We start from the raw sequence: 19,206 nt of genomic DNA, 5'->3' as shown, positions 1-19,206 counted from the left end.
TTTCTGGTTTCTGGACAAATACTTCAGTATTAGTCAATGAATCTCTATGAAATTGTACCACAAGGTTCCATACAACACACAGAAGGTTGGGGTCGATTTTGTGGGTTGTGGCTTTAATAGTTAAGAAATTAGAGGCCAAAAACAAGACTTTTCTAATACTGGCTAAGCTGGTTCTAACATAATTTTATTATTTCTGATCTATAAAGAAACAACAAATACTGATATGGCAAGAGATACACACCAAAACAGGGTGTGTAAATTATTATATTTAGTTTGTAAACAGATTTGCTAAGCATTGCGCAAAAGCAAAGTATTGCACAACAGCAAGAACTCTTCAATTGAAAATAAATACAAATCTTTTAACCAATTTCAATGAGGATTAATTTAAAGTCTTGAATTGTTTGAGGTTTTTACCATGTATTACTATATTGGATATTTGGACATTTTTAAATAGGTCTACATTGAGGTCCAAAGGGTCCAAAATAAGACTTTGTTTGATTTCATCAAAAACTGAATTCTGGTGGTTCTATGATATGCTGAATCTAACTGTGCATTTAGATTTTTATTTTTGGGCCCTGTTTTCAAATTAGTCCATATTAAAGTCCAAAGGGTTCAAAATTAAACTTTGTTTGAATTCATTTTTTATACGACCGCAAAAAAATTTTTGTGGTCGTATATTGGTATGAAGTTGGCGTCGTCGTCGTCTGGCGTCGTCCGGCGTCGTCCGAAGACACATTGGTTTTCGCACTCTAACTTTAGTTTAAGTGAATGGATCTCTATGAAATTTTACCACAAGGTTCAATACCATAAAAGAAAGGTTGGGATTGATTTTGGGGGTTATGGTACCAACAGTAAAGGAATTAGGGGCCAAAAAGGGGCCAAAAATAAGCATTTTTGTAATTTCCAGACATAACTTGTGTGTTAGTGTATGGATCTCTCTGACATTGTACCACATAGTTCCATATCACAAAAGGAATGCTGGGATTGATTTTGGGGGTAATTGCCTCAAAATTTTAGGAATTAGGGGCCAAAAAAGGGGCAAAAAACAAGCATTTATCTAGTTTCATGACAATAACTTGTGTGTAAGTGTATGGATCTTTCTGAAATTGTACTACAAGGTTCCATATCACAAAGGGAAAGCTGGAATTGAGTTTGGGGGTAATTGCCGAAACATTTAGGAATTGGGGGCCAAAAATAAGCATTTTTCTAGTTTCCAGACAATAACTTGTGTTCAAGTGTATGGATCTCTCTGAAATTGTACTCAGGGGCCCATACCACAAAGGGAAGGCTTGGATTGATGATGGGGGTAATTGCCTCAATATTTTAGGAATTAGGGGCCAAAAAGGGGCAAAAAACACATTTTTCTAGTTTCCAGACAATAGTGTTGACAAGTGTATGGATCTCTCTGAAATTGTACTGCAAGGTACCATACCACAAAGGGAAGGCTGGGATTGAGTTTGGGGGTGATGAATCATAAGGGGGTTCAAAAAATTTGGAGGGGGGGGGGGGGGGGTTTCCTTTTTTTTTTCTTTTAAAATTTTCAATTTTAAGTTGGTTATTTCTGATTTATATTTAAAAGCAAATAATAATGATATGGTAGGAGATACACACCAAACAGGATGTGTTAATTATTATATAATAAGTATTGTGCAATAGCAAGAAATTTTCAATTGCACAGTATTGCACAATAGCAAGAAATCTTCAATTGCACAGTATTGCGCAATAGCAAGAAATCTTCAATTGCACAGTATTGCACAATAGCAAGAAATATCCAATAGCACAATATTGCGCAATAGCAAGAAATTGTCAATAGTACAGTATTGCGCAATAGCAAGAAATATTTAATTGCACAGTATTGTGCAAAAGAAGATACTTCGTATAAATTGCTTATTTCTTGACCAATTTCAATGGGGTTTTATTCTTGAATTCTTGGGGTTCTTTAATATGCTGAATCTAACCGTGTATTTAGTTTTTGGATTTTGGGTCCCTTTTTAAATTGGTCCACATTGAGGTCCAAAGGGTCCAAAATTAAACTTTGTTTGATTTTATCAAAAATTGAATTATTGGGGTTCTTTGATATGCTGAATCTAACCGTGTATTTAGATTCTTAATTGTTGGTTCCGTTTTCAAATTGGTCTACATTAAGGTCCAAAGGGTCCAAAATTAAACTTAGTTTGATTTTAACAAAAATTGAATTTTTAGGGTTCTTTGGTATGCAGAATCTAAACATGTATTTAGATTTTTGATTATGGGCCCAGTTTTCAAGTTGGTCCAAATCGGGGTCCAAAATTAAACTTTGTTTGATTTCAACAAAAATTGAATATATGGGGTTCTTTGAAATGCTGAATCTAACCATGTATTTAGATTATTGATTTTTGGGCCCCGTTATCAACTTTGTCCACATTGAGGTCAAAAGGGTCCAAAATTAAACTTTGTTTGATTTCATCAAAAATTGAATTCTTGGGGTTCTTTGATATGCTGAATCTAACCATGTATTTAGATTTTGGATATTGGACCATAATAGGTGAATGTCTAATTTAAAATTTTTAAGTTCTTAGACCACATTCATTCTGTGTCAGAAACCTATGCTGTGTCAAATATTTAATCACAATCCAAATGCAAAGCTGTATCAAGCTTGAATGTTGTGTCCATAGTTGCCCCTACTGTTCAGGGTTCAACCTCTGCGGTCGTATCAAGCTGCGCCCTGCGGAGCATTTAATTTTTTTATATGCTGAATCTAACCATGGAATTAGATTTTGGATATTGGACCATTAAGTAGATTAAATGTCCCATTTCAAATTTTTAAGTTATCTGACCACATTTATTCTGTGTCAGAAATCTATAATGTGTCACTATCCAAATTCAGAGCTGTATCAAGCTTGAATATTGTCTCCATACTTGCCCCAACTGTTCAGAGTTTGACCTCTGTGGTCGTATCCAGCTGCTCCAGGCGGAGCACATTTTTGTCCCTTAAACCAGAAACTTTGATATTCCATAGCTTAATTTCTCTTTGACATTTGATTTAGTGCTCTAAACATTTTTACATTGAATGCAAAAAAGAGGGAAGATTTCAAGGGAACTCATAAGTCGAAGAAAACTGTCGAAAGAAAATCGAAAACCCACGAAAGACTAAAAACTCCACAAAACACTACATAGAAAACTAAAGACTGAGTAACGCTAAAAACGTAACAAATCTTAAATTTGAGATCTATATTTACTCTGATGACATTTGTCATGATTTGAGGAGAAGGAACTGCTGACCTTTCTGAGTTCATTCTGCCTAATTTTTGGTGAGATTTTTGTTCCTTATTGTTAAGTTAAAGTTTAGTGTTTGGTAGACTGTTGTTTGTCTGTTAATCTTTTTTTCTTTGTATGAAATACTCATGCTCTCAGTGGAGATTCAGATTTCAATTAAGGTATTGTTTTGATGTTAGAAAACGTACAACAGGGTGAGTGGTGTGGTAGACTGGTCAAGGCTTTGCAGGGTTTTGTCGTAGACTCGTTGGCGATTAATACTCAACATTAAAGAGGCTGTCAAAATTTTGGAAAGTGATACATTGATCCATTTAAAAGTGTTAGCCACAATAACCAATTTAGCCAACACTGTTATTCTAACACATTAAAAAGTGAAAGAAGATACCAAGGGGCAATCAAAACCGTGTCAAATAAGAGCAGACGACAACATGGCCAAAAGACGAAACAACAAACAATATCCACAAAAAATGTACTCACTGAAAGAAATAACATGATTGAGGAACACGAACCCCATAAATATATGTTCACCATGTTGCTAGAGACGTGTTATTTTAGTTGCCGTGTTTCAATTGCTCAACGATCTTCATCCCTTAATCTAAATCGTGAATTGTTTTGATAAGATATTTAAAAAAAAGCTTTACCTGGATTGATTTATTGATTTCTGCTTAACGTCCAGTGGCAAGCATTACAGACATATTGAGAACGATAAAATGCTAGTGAAATATGGATATACCCTGTTTTGTACTTGACCGATACACCGAGTTGGATTTTGAACGTGCAAGCACACAGGGTACCAGTTCTGAGGAACAAAGATTCTCTTACTCAAACACATTATTCCAGCTCCGAGCCGATCAGTCTATGCTCTTTTTCCCCAGCAATTGCCAGTTTTAAACGTCATTGGTTTGACCTAACCGCACAGCGAACCCCTGGTCTCCTGCACCCGACGTATTGACTTTGAAACTGAGGCATGTTTTTGATACTATGGAAATACATTGTCCATAATACTGCCATGATAGTACTCATTAGTAACAGTCGTTACAAAACTCATAATCACAGATGGAGTGGAGTGAAAGAAAAAGAGACAAATAGTAACACATCCGAACATTAATATATATATGGATAATTTAGGCAGACTGGATCAACGTTTTCTGTTTGCAAAATTATTAATGTTCATTAATCTGTTCTCTCGATGTCATATATCCTACTAGTAGTAGAGGATAGTGTCTCTTCGTGTCTTTCTTTTTCATAAGACAACTCAATTTAGATATTATGATTTGTTGTGGTGTTTTATGCTGGATGAAATGAAGACAAAAGGATCATTAGAGATATTGAAATAGGGATTAAAGTCAGTTAGAGGAGATTCCGATCGGACATAGTACTGATTATACAATTTGGTGTCTACATTTGGAGATGCGAGTAAAACATTCTGACCTAGATATTAAAGTGGCATTAGATCCGCTATTTGAGAAATGGATGTCGATCTGAGTAGAACATCTATACTCCCTGTGCAGGTGTTGCTGGAATATTTATGTGCTTATACGGAAATATAAAAAAAGTTATAGTATAATTGCAATTGAGACATTTTCTCAGAGTTATAAAAGCCAGGTGAGTGATACACGCTCGTTTTTGATATCCATTATTCCTACTTAACTTCTACCACTGACCACCGTCATCATTCAGGTATATACTATTCTGTCACTGCTTGATGTCCGCTTTAAAAAAAAACCAGTTGTTGTACATATTTATAGTGTGAGAAAAAAGATAATGTAATATAATGTATTTAGTAGTCACTAGCCACATGAAGAGGATATTAAAATTTTATATTCTGTCCTGATCCACATCAGGTCTGATGTTATTGATATGCCAAGGTATGTAGCAGATGTTTTACGTTCAAGAATGTGGCGGTAATTTTAAAAATGCTTAACATTCTACTTTGCCATCGCGTACTTACATTCATTGTCTTAACATTGTTGCGAAGTACACGTTAACAGTGAACATTTTGAGTGTGACGAACTACACGTTAACGAAATTGTTTTCCAGCTACTTATAAAATCGAGACCAGAAGGTTGTCAATAAAAACAGTGCGTCTTCTGTGGGTAAAGTGTTTGCAGGGGTTCCACAAGCTTCCGTTTTAGGGCCCCTGTTATTTTTGATATATATAAATCATATTAGCGAAAACTTAACGTCGCTCTGCAGATTGTTTGTGGATGATACCTCCTTTGGATATTCTAGTAGAAATCCAGCCTTAATACAAGAACATATATCAAATGATTGAACTCAACTTAATAACTGGTCAAAAACCTGGGTAATGTCTTTTAATACAAAAAAGACAGAGATAATATTTTTAACAAACAGTCAACGACCAAAAGACCTTTCATTTAGGAATTCCGATAGTACCTAATCACAAACACTTGGGTATAACATTAAGTGACGATTGTAAATGGAACGGTCATGTTTTAAAAAAACTTTTAAAAAACATTTCAAAACATCTGGGCGTACTACGAAAATTAAAATATAAGCTCATTCGTTTAGATCTAGAAAAACTTTATTTAACTTATATAAGACCATTATTTGAGTATGGTTGCGAAGTATGGGATAATTGTGGTGTTGCAAATACTAAACTGTTCAAAAAACAAGAATTGTTACAGGCCTACCTTATTATTGCAACAGTGAAATTTATATTCTGAAACGGGGAACCTTTGTCTGATGGAAGAAACCGGAGAAAACTTCAGTTATATTACAATATTTATCATGGACAAGCGCCTAATTATTTACGTACACTAATACCGCCTCCTGTATCAACTATTCCTGGAGACAATCTTCGAAACAATACTAACTTCATAGTATCATTTTGCAGATTAGAACTTACAAAAAATCATATTTACCAAATACTAGAATGAAATCGATAACGTAATTAGAAATGTAGATACCAAATTTAAGTATTCGCACGAAAGAAATCCCACCAAACCAAAGCCCCCAACCATTATTATGTTGGTGAACATAAGGCAAACATTATATTAACAAGACTTAGACATTCATGTCCAACTGTAAATTATAACCCTTTTAGTTTCAATATAATAAACTACCAAAGATGTCGGTGCGGCAGTCTGGCTGAAGACAGATTTCATTTTTTCTTTGAATCATCGATCCGCTTTATGCACAGATCAGAATTCACCTTTTAGAAAAAATACTTTTTGTCCCGTCTTTAGATCTCGTTACTTTACAAAATGGAAACGAAAATTTAACTCCTAGTCAAAATACATTCATATATTAAAGAAATCTTGCATTTTATTCGGAAAAGTGATCGTTTTTTACCTTTAGAAAGACATTTTCCTTTCTTTTTTTAATTTTTAATTTAAATAGTTTAGTATATCGGTGAATAAGCATTTAGACGTAAGACTGTTGTGTATTTACTTGGGAAATCGTGAACTTTTCTTTTTTCTACAACTATTGTAAAAATTCATAGGCCTACTACGATTCGTCCAACTCGGGTTGACTAGAGTTAAAAGATCAGTGCTAATGCGCATGTGCGCAACCTTTTCAAATCGAAGTCAAAACTCTTCTACCGATTTGACTATCAAAATGGAAGATATGATAATGATAAGTCGCACAAGGGACGGATGTTTTTTTTTAGGGCGGGGGGGGTAGGAGACTGACCAAAACAATATAATTACCAATAATCCAATTTCTTGAAAAAAAATAATTTCATAAGGGAAGTGAAAAAAAAATTGTTTCTACTGAACATAAGAATAAAAAAAATACATTATGTTTCAGAAAGAAAAAGTCCAAAAGTCCTGATCATGCATGTTATTGGAAAAAAAAGGGTTCCCTTAAAGCTTTCTGATAAACGGTCTAGGTGTATTAATGGGTTACCGACCGACGGGACGGACAGACAGCCAGATGGAGAAAATTTCCATATCCCCTTCAGTGTAATGCGCTGATGTATCAAACACTTCCGTATTCATGTTCGCCCAGAAATCCTACATAACATGCATAAGTGACATTGATATATGGTAAAGTGAATGTTTTTTTGTAATAAAAAACGTGCAACTCTGAGCATGCCGAAATTAATTTCTGTTCTATTTATAAACATCACGGACAGTTAATGATTATACACATGAACAATATTTGTTGATGCCAAAATACAGGCAAAAATAAATTCCCCTTGTCAGCCCCTTTCTTCGGTTGTATTTTGTCAAATGTCAGTTATTTTGTATCATACTTTTCTTTGCTGGAGCTAGACTCTACTAACCCGAGTTCGACGAATCGAAGTAGACCTATGATTTAATGTTGAAATTACCACATGAAATATTCTTCACTTTTCCGGCTAATGCAGAATAAAAGAACATGTGGAACTAGTGCCAGTGAAACATTAATCTTACTAAATGCAAAGTCTTCCTTTTATGATTTATTGAACCCATTGATGCATTTCTTAAATAGTTTAATTTCTTTTAATATCACAAATTATTGGTTATAATATATATAATATTTTGTATAAAATTGTCGATGATACTGTAAACAACCTGATTATAAATCGAAAGGAACCTCTAATACTGTGGTAATTTCTCTACCGGACCGAAGTGTTAAAGTTACATTTACAAGATCAGGATTGTATACTCCAAATGTCGGCCACAGAGGTCGACTAACATCAACATTTCGGAATCTAAAGATGAACTTTCTACTTTTTGCATCTACAACAATCCACTGTTTATTCCTTGTATCAAGCAGGAACCCGTATGTTGTTTTGTGAGTAGTGCCTGGAGGAGCGTTTTCTGTTGCTGGTGTGTGAAACAAACGCTGTCCGTTGTTCCAACACTGTAGACAAATCGTTCGGCAAATATTACATCGACGGGCACAGAACGTCCATGCAAGGGCATGGTTGTCTAAAGTGTAATTCATATCAACTTCCGATTTGCGAGCAATGCCAATTTCAAATATCAGATCTTGGCGTAGCTGTCGCTTAACGAAAAAGTTGACCGAACATTCGAAATAATGTTGGTTTGTTTTTCCCAGGGGTTTCGTTGCTATGGTTCCTCTGTAGTTTTGGAAAGAAGTAGACAAATCACGTGATGGTGGTCGTCTTGATTTCTGATTTATCAACGTTTTATAATCTTCCGACAGTTCATACTGATGATAAGTGCTTTTGAGGTCAAACGAAAATTCTGGGCCTGAAAATATATATAACAATATTTCAATTATTGACTTTGAGACATTTCATTGAAATATGTGAATCAGGGATATACAAAAAAAAATCGTCAACCAGAAATAGTCTTGCTGAAAAAAAGTGGCTGAGTAAACGGAGCCATATATATGTATTGCTTTAACGATAAAACATAAAAATCCACATTGATTAGAAGAAAGAATATAACATGAAATTTTACCATCCAAGTCGTTAACAACTATTCAAACTGTGGAAAGAAAAGGGGAAGTTCCATTATAACATATTTTGTAAGTTTCAAGATATTAAAAGGTCTACTGTAAATGCTTATAGTTATACACACTGAGCATAATGATATAAAATAGAACTTCAACCTTATGTTTGCCGTTGTGCATATGAAGTAGAATGTCTTAATTTGCACGATGAAGAAAATTTTGGTTATATATTTTCCTTCAAAAATTGATGTTCACAACTTGTTAATATTTACTAACCTTAACTGCGTTAGTTTAACCGTGACCCTATTATATCTAGATTTACTACGTATCTACTTATTTTAAACAAAACAAAATCTATAAATTATATAGAGCTTACATGAAGATAATCATTGACTTCAGTGATTTGAAAAACATGAAAAACATGATTAAGATGATGGAACGGTGCATAGGGTCGTAAAAATAGGAAAAAAATAAAAGATTAAAACTTTAAATCAGTCTTCAGAAAGAAAATGAAAATAATGTTACAAATATTAAAACTTGCAAATAATTTCTCCTACAGCTCTGTAAGGTGGAAATTCGTTGATATTTGAATTTCGGTCTGCATTTGAATCGGCATCTGTGTCTGAAATTCAAAAAGAAATTTCATGGCAGGATAAAAAAAAAAAGAAATCTTTGATTTGACTTAATAACAACACATTGACTTATGGGAATTAATTGGAAATAGGATACATTGATAATGGAATATGATATATTGACAATTCTATATTAAAAAAAAAACGAAAAATTGTCGTTTTAAAGATAAATGATGGCTAATTCTAACAAGACTAGTTTTCAAAAACCGTACAAGTATAAATTGTATCAGCAGATATATTCATTGGAAACTACACAATATACAAATCTGACCAGGAGATAAGGTAAGTGGAAACCACACAATATTACACCCAATCTAACAAGGAGATTGATTTACCCCAAGCCACACAATATTCCACCGAATCTAACTAGGAGATTGGTTTACTGCAAACCACACAATATTACACCGAATCTAACTAGGAGATTGGTTTACTGCAAACCACACAATATTACACCAAATCTAATTAGGAAATTGGTTTACTTGAAACCACACAATAGTACACCAAATCTAACTGGGAGATTGGTTTACTGGAAACCGCAACATACTACATCCAAATCTAAATAGAAAATATGGCTTTGTTAATAAAGACCCAAGTTTTAAAAATATATATATATGTAGCTGAACAATACCAGTTAACTACCAGATTTTAATAGTTTTGAGTACAACTACCTACCACTCATCATCCCACTTGTCACTCTAATATCAGTTGATCTGTCTGACACTTTTCCAGTCAGAGGCTGTGATTTTCTTGCTGTTTTGGTCGCTGTAAAATGAAAACGGTTAAGGATTAATTCTTTAAACTGGGGCAGCTAGTAATACATTACGTTCTCGCGTCAATTTATATTTATTCGTCTTGTTTACGTAGTGTCTTTTCTTGGTATGTACCTAAATAACATGCAAGTCTTTACTATAGTGTATATTTTTGTCAACAGGGAAAACGACTGTTCAAAATGGTCAGAATGCAACAAAGAAATAACCGCATAATATTTTCAAATGCTTACAGTTGTAGTGTTTTCTTGTAAACAAAAAATAGCAAATATTTATAATATCTTTTGACAGATTTCAAATATGTATGCTTACACGTGGATTTAAGGTTGATTCGAAGATCGGCTTTCTTCACTGTCAGGTCTTCGTTTACCATAAATCCAAAACCGTCCTTTGATAATGTTAAACCAAGCATTGTAACATAAGCCCTGTGCTCTCCAGAACGTACGGGAGTAAAGTATACTTTGTAGGAGCCAAATTTCTTCCCATGATCCACTACAATACCCTGGTAACGCTTTCCTTTGGAGTCGAGGATATCCACTTTGATGTCAATGCCGCTTTCGTTGATTGGTCGATTGTGAGAGTCGTGAGGCGAGATTATGAGAACTACTTGTTCCCTACCCATGGAAATATCAAACGTTTGAACCCTTGTCTTCGGTACATATGCGGCTGTTGCCCAAATGTCACCCATTACTTTTCCAAATTCTCTGAACTCTTCCTCCATGTTTACTAACTCAAAAGCCATCTCCGCTGTGGTGTGTGGTGTGGTGTCTATCTGTTGGTCACGGAGTTCATTTGTCCTACTGATAATCTGATCCTTCATGATCAAAAATTCTGCTCCGTTGCTATAAGCTAAATGGTCTTCAGAAAATTTGATAGCTTGGTCTATAGAATCTTTCTTGGTCGAGAGTTCATCAAGTTGGAGGTCAAGATCGTTCTTCTTTTTGCCAGATACATCAGAAAGCATTTGCTTTAGAACAGCCTTTCGTTCATCTAAAACATCATAGCATTTTGTAAAGGCCTGTTCAATATCTTGTTCAATGGAACTCTCTTTCAAATATAAATTCTGAACTTCGTCATTTAAAAGATCTATAGCTTCGTCCACTTTGGTTTTTTTGTGTCGTATATCTAAAAGATTATTTTCAACTATTCGTTTCTTTTCTACGTATACATCGTTCAAATATTTGACCTCGTGGCCATCATCTCGCTGGTGAAATTGGACTAGACACAAACTACAGATAGGTTTGTTACAAGACCTGCTTTCACAGAAATGTGAAAATGGTTGTCCCTCGTGTCCTTCTACGGTGCAAGTAAGTTTATTATGGAAATCTTCTAGTGGTGATTCTTTTAACATATCCAGAGATAAAACTACATGACGTTTGGTTAACTTTGTACGATTATGTGCGTCGGAGCAAGTTTTACACAGAAATTCGTCGCAGTCTTTACACCTACTTGCGGCTACTACTTTGTTAGGATGGCATTGGTTGCAATAGAATTCCGCAGACTTTTTCTGCACACGGTAACAGTCTACTACGTGACGTCTACCGCTATCAATTGGGAAAGCGCTGATGTCATTTCCTCTTGCTTCGAACGTTTCGTTGCAATCCGGGCATTTCACGTTCTGGTTTTCTATCCGTCTTTTCAAGCAGTTGGAACAGACTGTATGTAGACATGGTAATACGTGAGGTGATCTTCCCTTTTCCCCAAAGTATTGTTGACAGTCAACACATTTTAGAAACGATTCGATATTTTGTTTGTTGTTAGCCATTGATCTGAAACGAAGAAAACCTTTACAATAGGAAATCAATGTCTTTAAGTCTTTTTTTAATACTTCTATGTCAATAATTATAAACCTACATTCTTCTAGACAATTCTGTACAATTTTTATTCCATAAAATGGATAACTCTATGTTTGTAAGGTGGTACGGTATTTATTATATATATAAATACGGTGAGCATATTAGATTTGTCTTCTATTCTATATGCACTTGTATCATATTTTATTGAACGGGTTTCGGTGGCGCTTATAATATTCTCTTTAAATATCTGATATAGCTGGATTTATTATTTTGGGGTAAAAAGGGATATTGATGACTATTAAAACAGGTCTTGACATGATTTATAACCTACTCTTCTTTCAAAACGCGTTTCGGACACATCAAATTTATAAAGTGCTATTTTCATTCTTTAGCACTGCGTCGATATCGCTGCTGGTGGACTGATAGTCACCGAGGGTATCATCAGCTTAGTAGTCAGTGTTGTTGATACTTACATCATTTATAATAAAATACTTTTTTTTCAAATCATCCGTGGATAAATTTAGAATTTTTTTCTAGAAAAAAAGGTTCTGGCTACTTCAGACAATAGATTTATTTGGATATTCTATGTAGGTCCCTTTTGGATATATAGATCCTCATGTATTCATGTATCATACACCTTTTACACCTTAGTGGTGCTGTTTCCTGCGAGGGTTTGGGAGGGGGGATGGCGGTAACATTGTATTACGTTTGTGATTAGGTCAGTTTATGGGTAACCACTAGTGGTAGGTCAGTGATATTTTATTTGCTGTTTTATAAGCCTTAGCACATCTCACATCCATGGAGATTATTAGTTCTCAACCCCTGTTTAAGCAATTCCACGTATAATTCCTATGTAGAGTTTATGGCTCCGTTCCTAATAAATGTTCATTGGCTTTAATGTTTTGCATATAGTTACATGTAAAAGTATTGCCATTTTGATTTCCTGATGAATATAAATCGAGTAAAGCGCTTCGGACGAACCTAATTAATAAAGTGAGTTTTCAATTACAGATATACAAGTTAACTTTTTTTACTTATTAGTTTTCGGGACATTGTATTCAAACAAGTACCAGCAACATTTATAAAATAAATGTGTCGTGTTGATGGGATTATTATGTTGTTTTAAATATTTGCATTTTCAACTGATATAAAGCAGATTCAGAAATAACAAACGTTGAACTATTTTCGTCAAGTTCAAGTGCATTATTTCATATGTCATTCAAGTTCAACGACGTTATTTATTTTAATGTGGACTCAATTTTGCTACCAATTTTTTTTTTCATGTATGAAAGTTGTGTATCGCTTCTGGCCAACGAGGCATAGTGATTAATGGTATCTTGTAATTGTCTTCCCCATGTATCCCTATTTAGTGTTATTATATAAGATATATTTAAGTTGAATTCTTTGAGCTCTTCTCTTCAAAGAAAGGGTCTACATACCAATCTAAATTTGAAATTGGAACTAGCCTTTTTCAAATTATCAAAAAATCTCCCTAGTTTAAGTTCTGAGGTTCACCTTGCACCTTTTGATTTTAATCTTAAACACAATGTTTCGTAAATATTTTTAATATCATATTCTAATTATTACGTTTAATTTGCTTTGGATAGACTTTGCTTACTTCCATATATAGATTTGAGTATTTTTATTCCTCTCCTCTTGGTGCCGGTCACCTTGACTACTACGGTGTAGTAAGTCTTTTATTCTTTACATTCTGTCACATTTATGTATGTCTCATTAATCAAAAGTCCTCAACTTTATCGGTCACTTTATATAAGCTATTGTAAGTGTTTTAGATTTTGTCTCTCACCTTACATAGTCCTCTGGACTTTGTATGTCACTTTACTAAAGCTTTTATAAGTCATCTCGACTTTGTTGGTTTGTAGTACTTCTTATAGATTTAGTGAGTCGCTTTACTATGCCATGGTTAGTCTTTAAACCCTGTCGGTCACCTTACCGAAGCTCAAGAAACTCTTTATATATTTTGTCGTTCCTCTTATATCAGCCGTAGTAAGTCATAACTTTGTAAAACCTACCTAATACCCTAGCCGTAATAAGTCATCTGGATTTACAATATCTTTACTAATAAGTCTTCTCACTGGTAAACCAATTTGGAACTGAAACAGTAATTTTGATCTGAACAGGTCTTAAAGACTGAACAATAAATTTCTAAGACATGATCAGTCTTTCAATTGATTTTCAGACTTGTTCTCTGTGTTAAATTCAGTACTGTTCAGACAATTGGTTTGCAGTCAATCAAGATCGGTTTCGGAATTTTAGGTCTTCAATGCTCTTCTACTTCGTAATTTGTTTGGCCTTTTTCATTTCTATTATTTGAGCGTCACTGACAAAGCGTGAGTCTGGCGTACACATTTTTGTCAGAAATGCCTGAAAAAGTACTGATTTTTTCGAAATACTATGGATTTTCTACCCCAGAAATAGAATACATTTGCAACACCTTTCGGAATTTTGGATCATCAATTCTCGTCAACTTTGTATTGTATTTGGCCTTTAAAACTTTTTTTATCCGAGCGTTACTGATGAATCTTTTGCAGACAATACACGCGTCTGGCATAAAAAAAATTGATGAGTTTATTTGACAGCAGCAAAATGTCTGAACAGTACGAAATTTATTACAAGAAAATATCTGAAAAAAATAACTTTTTCACTCTTAACAACACTTAACGTTTCTAGTTTCAGACTTTTCAGATAATGTTAAAATCAAAACAACCATTTCAGACTAAAATTCATTTACTAGTGTCTTGACTTGTAAACTAAAGTTAGTCCTCTTGATTTTGTCATTAACCTTTATAAAGTATCTAGAACCGTGATAAGTCCTCACAGCTTTTAAACTGTTATTAGTCCTCTTGATTCTGTCGTTAATCTTAACTTAGCTGTAATATATAGCCTCTAGTTTTAAACTGTATAAAGTTCAGAAGAGAGGACTTAAAATAATATTTGTCCCCTTGAATTTGTCGTTAACTTAAACTTAACCATAACAAGGCCTCTGGACTTATTTTTTAACTATCCAGTCCTCTTGATTCTGTCGTTAACCTTACCTCAGCCGTTATATGTCCAAAGTACCTAAACTGTAAGAGTTCTTGTAACTTTGTAGATACCTTAAACTGGGTCCTCAAGACGCAAATAGCGGTGTCCACTTTGTATGTTACTGACCTTATAAAACTATGTGCAAGCAGATATCACGACTAAATAACCAATTTCTCGTCAGTAATATTTCCCAAATGTCATTTTAATGTTGTTCTTAACAACTGTCTTTGTCAAGTTTCATATCCCCACACTGAACGTTTTCACGATCAGATGAAACTTAAATCTTAAACGGTGGAAAAGTGATTTTCAATTGAATCAATGATGCGCATGAAAAGCGCGATTGTTGTGAAAATGTTCAGTAATTTTATATTTGTGTTATATTGGACTGGTAAAAATAAAGAATTTGTGCACGTATACAATCAGCATATATCACGTTCTAAATAATCCCAATTTACAAAGAGCTTTACGACAAGCAGATAAATATTGCATATTTTATAAATGATGATAGTCATTGGGTTTTTTATTCATTGATTCAGTGGATTGAAGATGTTAATTGTCTATTTGGGTCATTAATGAAGTTTTTCGAGATATTAATTATTGATATGAATTATTAATTAAATTTGAATTTATAGAAATTGTTTATTGTCTATTTTAGTCATTAATTTTGTTCAGGTTATTGGAGTTGTTGGTTGCCTCTTTGAGTCATGAATTCGGTATATTGGAGTTGTTGATAGGTCTATTTGATTCATGTATTTAGCATGTTCAGTTTATTGGAGTTAATTTTTGCTGATTGTTTTTTAGCCATTAGTTCAGTTTATTTGAATTGTTATCTTTTCAAGTCAAGTATTCGTTTTATTGGAGCTGTCGATTGTTTATTTGAGTCAAGCATTCAGTTTATTGGAGCTGTCGATTGTTTATTTGAGTCAAGCATTCAGTTTATTGGAGTTGTCGATTGTTTATTTGAGTCAAGCATTCAGTTTATTGGAGTTGTCGATTGTTTATTTGAGTCAAGCATTCAGTTTATTGGAGTTGTTGATTGTTTATTTGAGTCATGTATTCAGTTTATTGGAGTTGTTGATTGTTTATTTGAGTCAAGCATTCAGTTTATTGGAGTTGTCGATTGTTTATTTGAGTCAAGCATTCAGTTTATTGGAGTTGTTGATTGTTTATTTGAGTCAAGCATTCAGTTTATTGGAGCTGTCGATTGTTTATTTGAGTCAAGCATTCAGTTTATTGGAGCTGTCGATTGTTTATTTGAGTCATGTATTTAGTTTATTGGAGTTGTCGATTGTTTATTTGAGTCAAGCATTCAGTTTATTGGAGCTGTCGATTGTTTATTTGAGTCAAGCATTCAGTTTATTGGAGCTGTCGATTGTTTATTTGAGTCATGTATTCAGTTTATTGGAGTTGTCGATTGTTTATTTGAGTCAAGCATTCAGTTTATTGGAGTTGTTGATTGTTTATTTGAGTCATGTATTCAGTTTATTGGAGTTGTTGATTGTTTATTTGAGTCAAGCATTCAGTTTATTGGAGTTGTCGATTGTTTATTTGAGTCATGTATTTAGTTTATTGGGATTGTTAAATATCTACTAAAAAATTCCAAAGACCTTTTAGATTACATACAATCTAAGACTCTTTCATCTTGCAATAGTATTACCATTTCCGTTCTCTATTTTATTTGAATTTTCTACTATTTACATAAGTATTCCCCATTCCAAACTGAAAGACAATTTGAAAGAGTTAGTCCTGCTTTGTTTCATAAAAAGGATGGCCAACGTAGATACACATATCTTGTCTTAGGGTGGGATAAATCGTACTGTGTAAACAATCACTCTGATTCCAACAAAAATTTCTCTGAAACTGACAGTATCAAGATGCTTGATTTCTTGATTGACAGCATATTTGTTACGTTTGGGGTGCGTGTTTTCAACAAACAACCGGCATTCCCATGGACACCAACTGTGCTCCTCTTCTTGACGACTTGTTCCTTTATTCATTTGAGGCTGACTTCATATATATGGCAGTTGTGATCAAATAGTTCGTTTCTATGTATGTTGGCATTTGTTTTTTTGCACTTCAGTGTTTCTGTTGTTCCGTTGTTTTCCTCTTATAGTTGATGTGTTTCCCTTTGTTTTAGTTTGTAACCCGGATTTGTTTTCTCTCAATCGATTTGTGACTTTTGAACAGCGGTATACTACTGTTGTCTTTATTATTTTCATACAGGAACTTCTTAGGAAGAAAGAAAACAAGTTAGCAGTATCCTTAAACTTTACTTTCCGCTATATAGATGATGTTCTCTCACTAAATAATTCAAAATTTGGACGCATCTATCCCATCGAACTTGAGATAAAGGATACAACAGATACAGTTAAGTCTGCCTCATATTTTGACTTACATCTAGAAACTGACAATGAGGATCGGTTGAAAACAAAACTTTACGACAATTGAGATGATTTCATCTTCCCCATTGTGAACTTTCCATTTCTATGTAGCAACATTCCAGCAGGGCCTGCATACGGAGTATATATCTCCCAGTTGATACGATATTCCAGGGCTTGTATTTGCTATCATGATTTCCTTGATAGATGATTGCTGCTCACAAGGAAGCCATTAAACCAAGAGTTCCAAGTGGTGAAGTTGAAATCATCCCTTCGTAAATTTTACGAACGCCATCACGAGATGGTTGACTGTTATGGAATATCCGTTTCACATATAATAGCGGATATGTTCCAACTGTCGTAACTACAATCACGTTCCCTTTCCCCCGCATATGCAACTATTCCAGTCATAATTACGTTCAGTAACTCTGCATGTTACCTGTTAATTAGGATTATGTATATTTACTGGTTACCCGTGTGACGATGGATTTAGAAAAAGAGTTGGTCCTGTTTTGTTTCATAAAAAAAAGAATGGCCAACGAAGATACAAGTATCTTGTCTTAGGGAGGGATAAATCGTACTGTGTAAAAAAAATCACTCTGATTCAAACATAAAATTCTCTGAAAATGACATTTTCATGATTGACATCATATTTGTTACGTTTGGGGGGTGCGTGTTTTTCAACAAACAATCGGCATTCCCATGGGAACCAACTGTGCTCCTCTTCTTGCCGACTTGTTCCTTTATTCATTTGAGGCTGACTTCATACAGGAACTTTTAGGAAGAAAGAAAACAAGTTAGCAGTATCCTTGTAACTTTACTTTCCGCTATATAGATGATGTTGTCGCACTAAATAATTCAAAATTTGGACGCATCTATCCCATCGAACTTGAGATAAAGGATACAACAGATGCAGTTAAGTCTGCCTCATATTTTGACTTACATTTAGATATTGACAATGATGGTCGGTTGAAAACAAAACTTTACGACAATTGAGATGATTTCAGCTTCCCAATTGTGAACTTTCCATTTCTATGTAGCAACATATTCCAGCAGGGCCTGCATACGGAGTTTATATCTCCCAGTTGATACGATATTCCAGGGCTTGTATTTGCTATCATGATTTCATTGAAAGAGGATTGCTGCTCACAAGGAAGCTATTAAACCAAGAGTTCCAAGTGGTGAAGTTGAAATTATCCCTTCGTAAATTTTACGAACGCCATTACGAGTTTGTTGACCGTTATGGAATGTCCGTTTCACAGATGATAGCGGATATGTTCCATCTGTCGAAACTACAACCCAGTCCGCTTTCCCCCGCCTTGAAATGTCACCTACCGAATTAGACTTATTACCGGGTTTGTATTAACATAAGCAGCACGACGGGTGCCACATGTGGAGCAGGATCTGCTTACCCTTCAGGAGCACCTGAGATCACCCCCAGTTTTTGGTGGGGTTCGTGTTCCTCAGTCTTTAGTTTTCTATGTTGTGTTTTGTGTACTGTTGTTTGTCTGTTTGTCTTTTTCTTTTTTTAGCCTTGACGTTGTCAGTTTATCTTCTTCTTTCGTCTCTCTTTAGCAATCATACAATATGATGTGGTATATCTTATTTTTATATACAAATACAAATATTTCATTGGCACAAACTCATTAACAATAAATGGTTAAGACCTATTGCATATATATAATTATATTAATTGACATGATAGAATGAAAAGCTACATGTTAATATATCATGATAGAATGAAAAGTTACGTATTGATGTATCATATTAGTTCACTATTCCTTATATTTAGACACTCTGATATGAGAGAGGAAGACATTCCCTAAGTAATAATGCTGAGCTATTGTTTACCAATAGAGATATGTTTTCATCAGTGTTAATGTTACGCTGTATTTTAAATATAACTTTCATTTTATTCTCTAATATTTCTCGTTTTGAGGTAAATCTATTACATTTGTTC

The 19,206-nt window shown here is 34.2% G+C and overlaps 1 protein-coding gene and 1 long non-coding RNA gene across 6 annotated transcripts in view; both read right to left on the bottom strand.

Moving 5' to 3' along the window:
* The window catches only part of LOC127737557 (uncharacterized), a 44,565-nt gene that overhangs the window by 19,213 nt on the left and 6,146 nt on the right, over positions 1–19,206 (bottom strand). The window lies entirely within an intron of this gene.
* On the bottom strand, positions 7,649–15,144 carry LOC127737544 (tripartite motif-containing protein 45-like). Of its 5 annotated transcripts, none has more exons than XM_052248375.1 (6): positions 14,880–15,144; positions 13,857–13,937; positions 10,340–11,796; positions 9,933–10,022; positions 9,170–9,250; positions 7,649–8,423 (listed from the first exon to the last, which is right to left on the bottom strand). In XM_052248375.1, the coding sequence occupies exons 3-6, from the start codon at positions 11,790–11,792 to the stop codon at positions 7,783–7,785; spliced, it is 2,265 nt and encodes a 754-aa protein (XP_052104335.1). In that variant the 5' UTR covers positions 11,793–11,796; positions 13,857–13,937; positions 14,880–15,144; the 3' UTR covers positions 7,649–7,782. The 5 variants fall into 5 exon arrangements, with proteins under 5 accessions (XP_052104335.1, XP_052104338.1, XP_052104334.1 ...); XM_052248378.1 differs by having other exon boundaries at positions 14,995–15,144; XM_052248374.1 differs by lacking the exon at positions 13,857–13,937.

The sequence above is a fragment of the Mytilus californianus genome, unplaced genomic scaffold (genome assembly GCF_021869535.1).
Source record: "Mytilus californianus isolate M0D057914Y unplaced genomic scaffold, xbMytCali1.0.p SCAF_4, whole genome shotgun sequence".
Classification (NCBI taxonomy): domain Eukaryota; kingdom Metazoa; phylum Mollusca; class Bivalvia; order Mytilida; family Mytilidae; genus Mytilus; species Mytilus californianus.
The sequence above is the reverse complement of the archived record's forward strand: the minus strand, read 5'-3'. Positions and strand labels throughout refer to the sequence as shown.

Coding starts and splice junctions, on each gene's coding strand:
- LOC127737544 (XM_052248375.1), bottom strand. CDS start 11,792: ATGGCTAACAACAAACAAAATATCGAATCGTTTCTAAAATGTGTTGAC. Junction 9,251..9,932: donor GACAAGTGGGATGATGAGTG/GTAGGTAGTTGT, acceptor TTTGAATTTCAG/ACACAGATGCCGATTCAAAT. Junction 8,424..9,169: donor AGCTGTAGGAGAAATTATTT/GCAAGTTTTAAT, acceptor ATATATTTTCAG/GCCCAGAATTTTCGTTTGAC.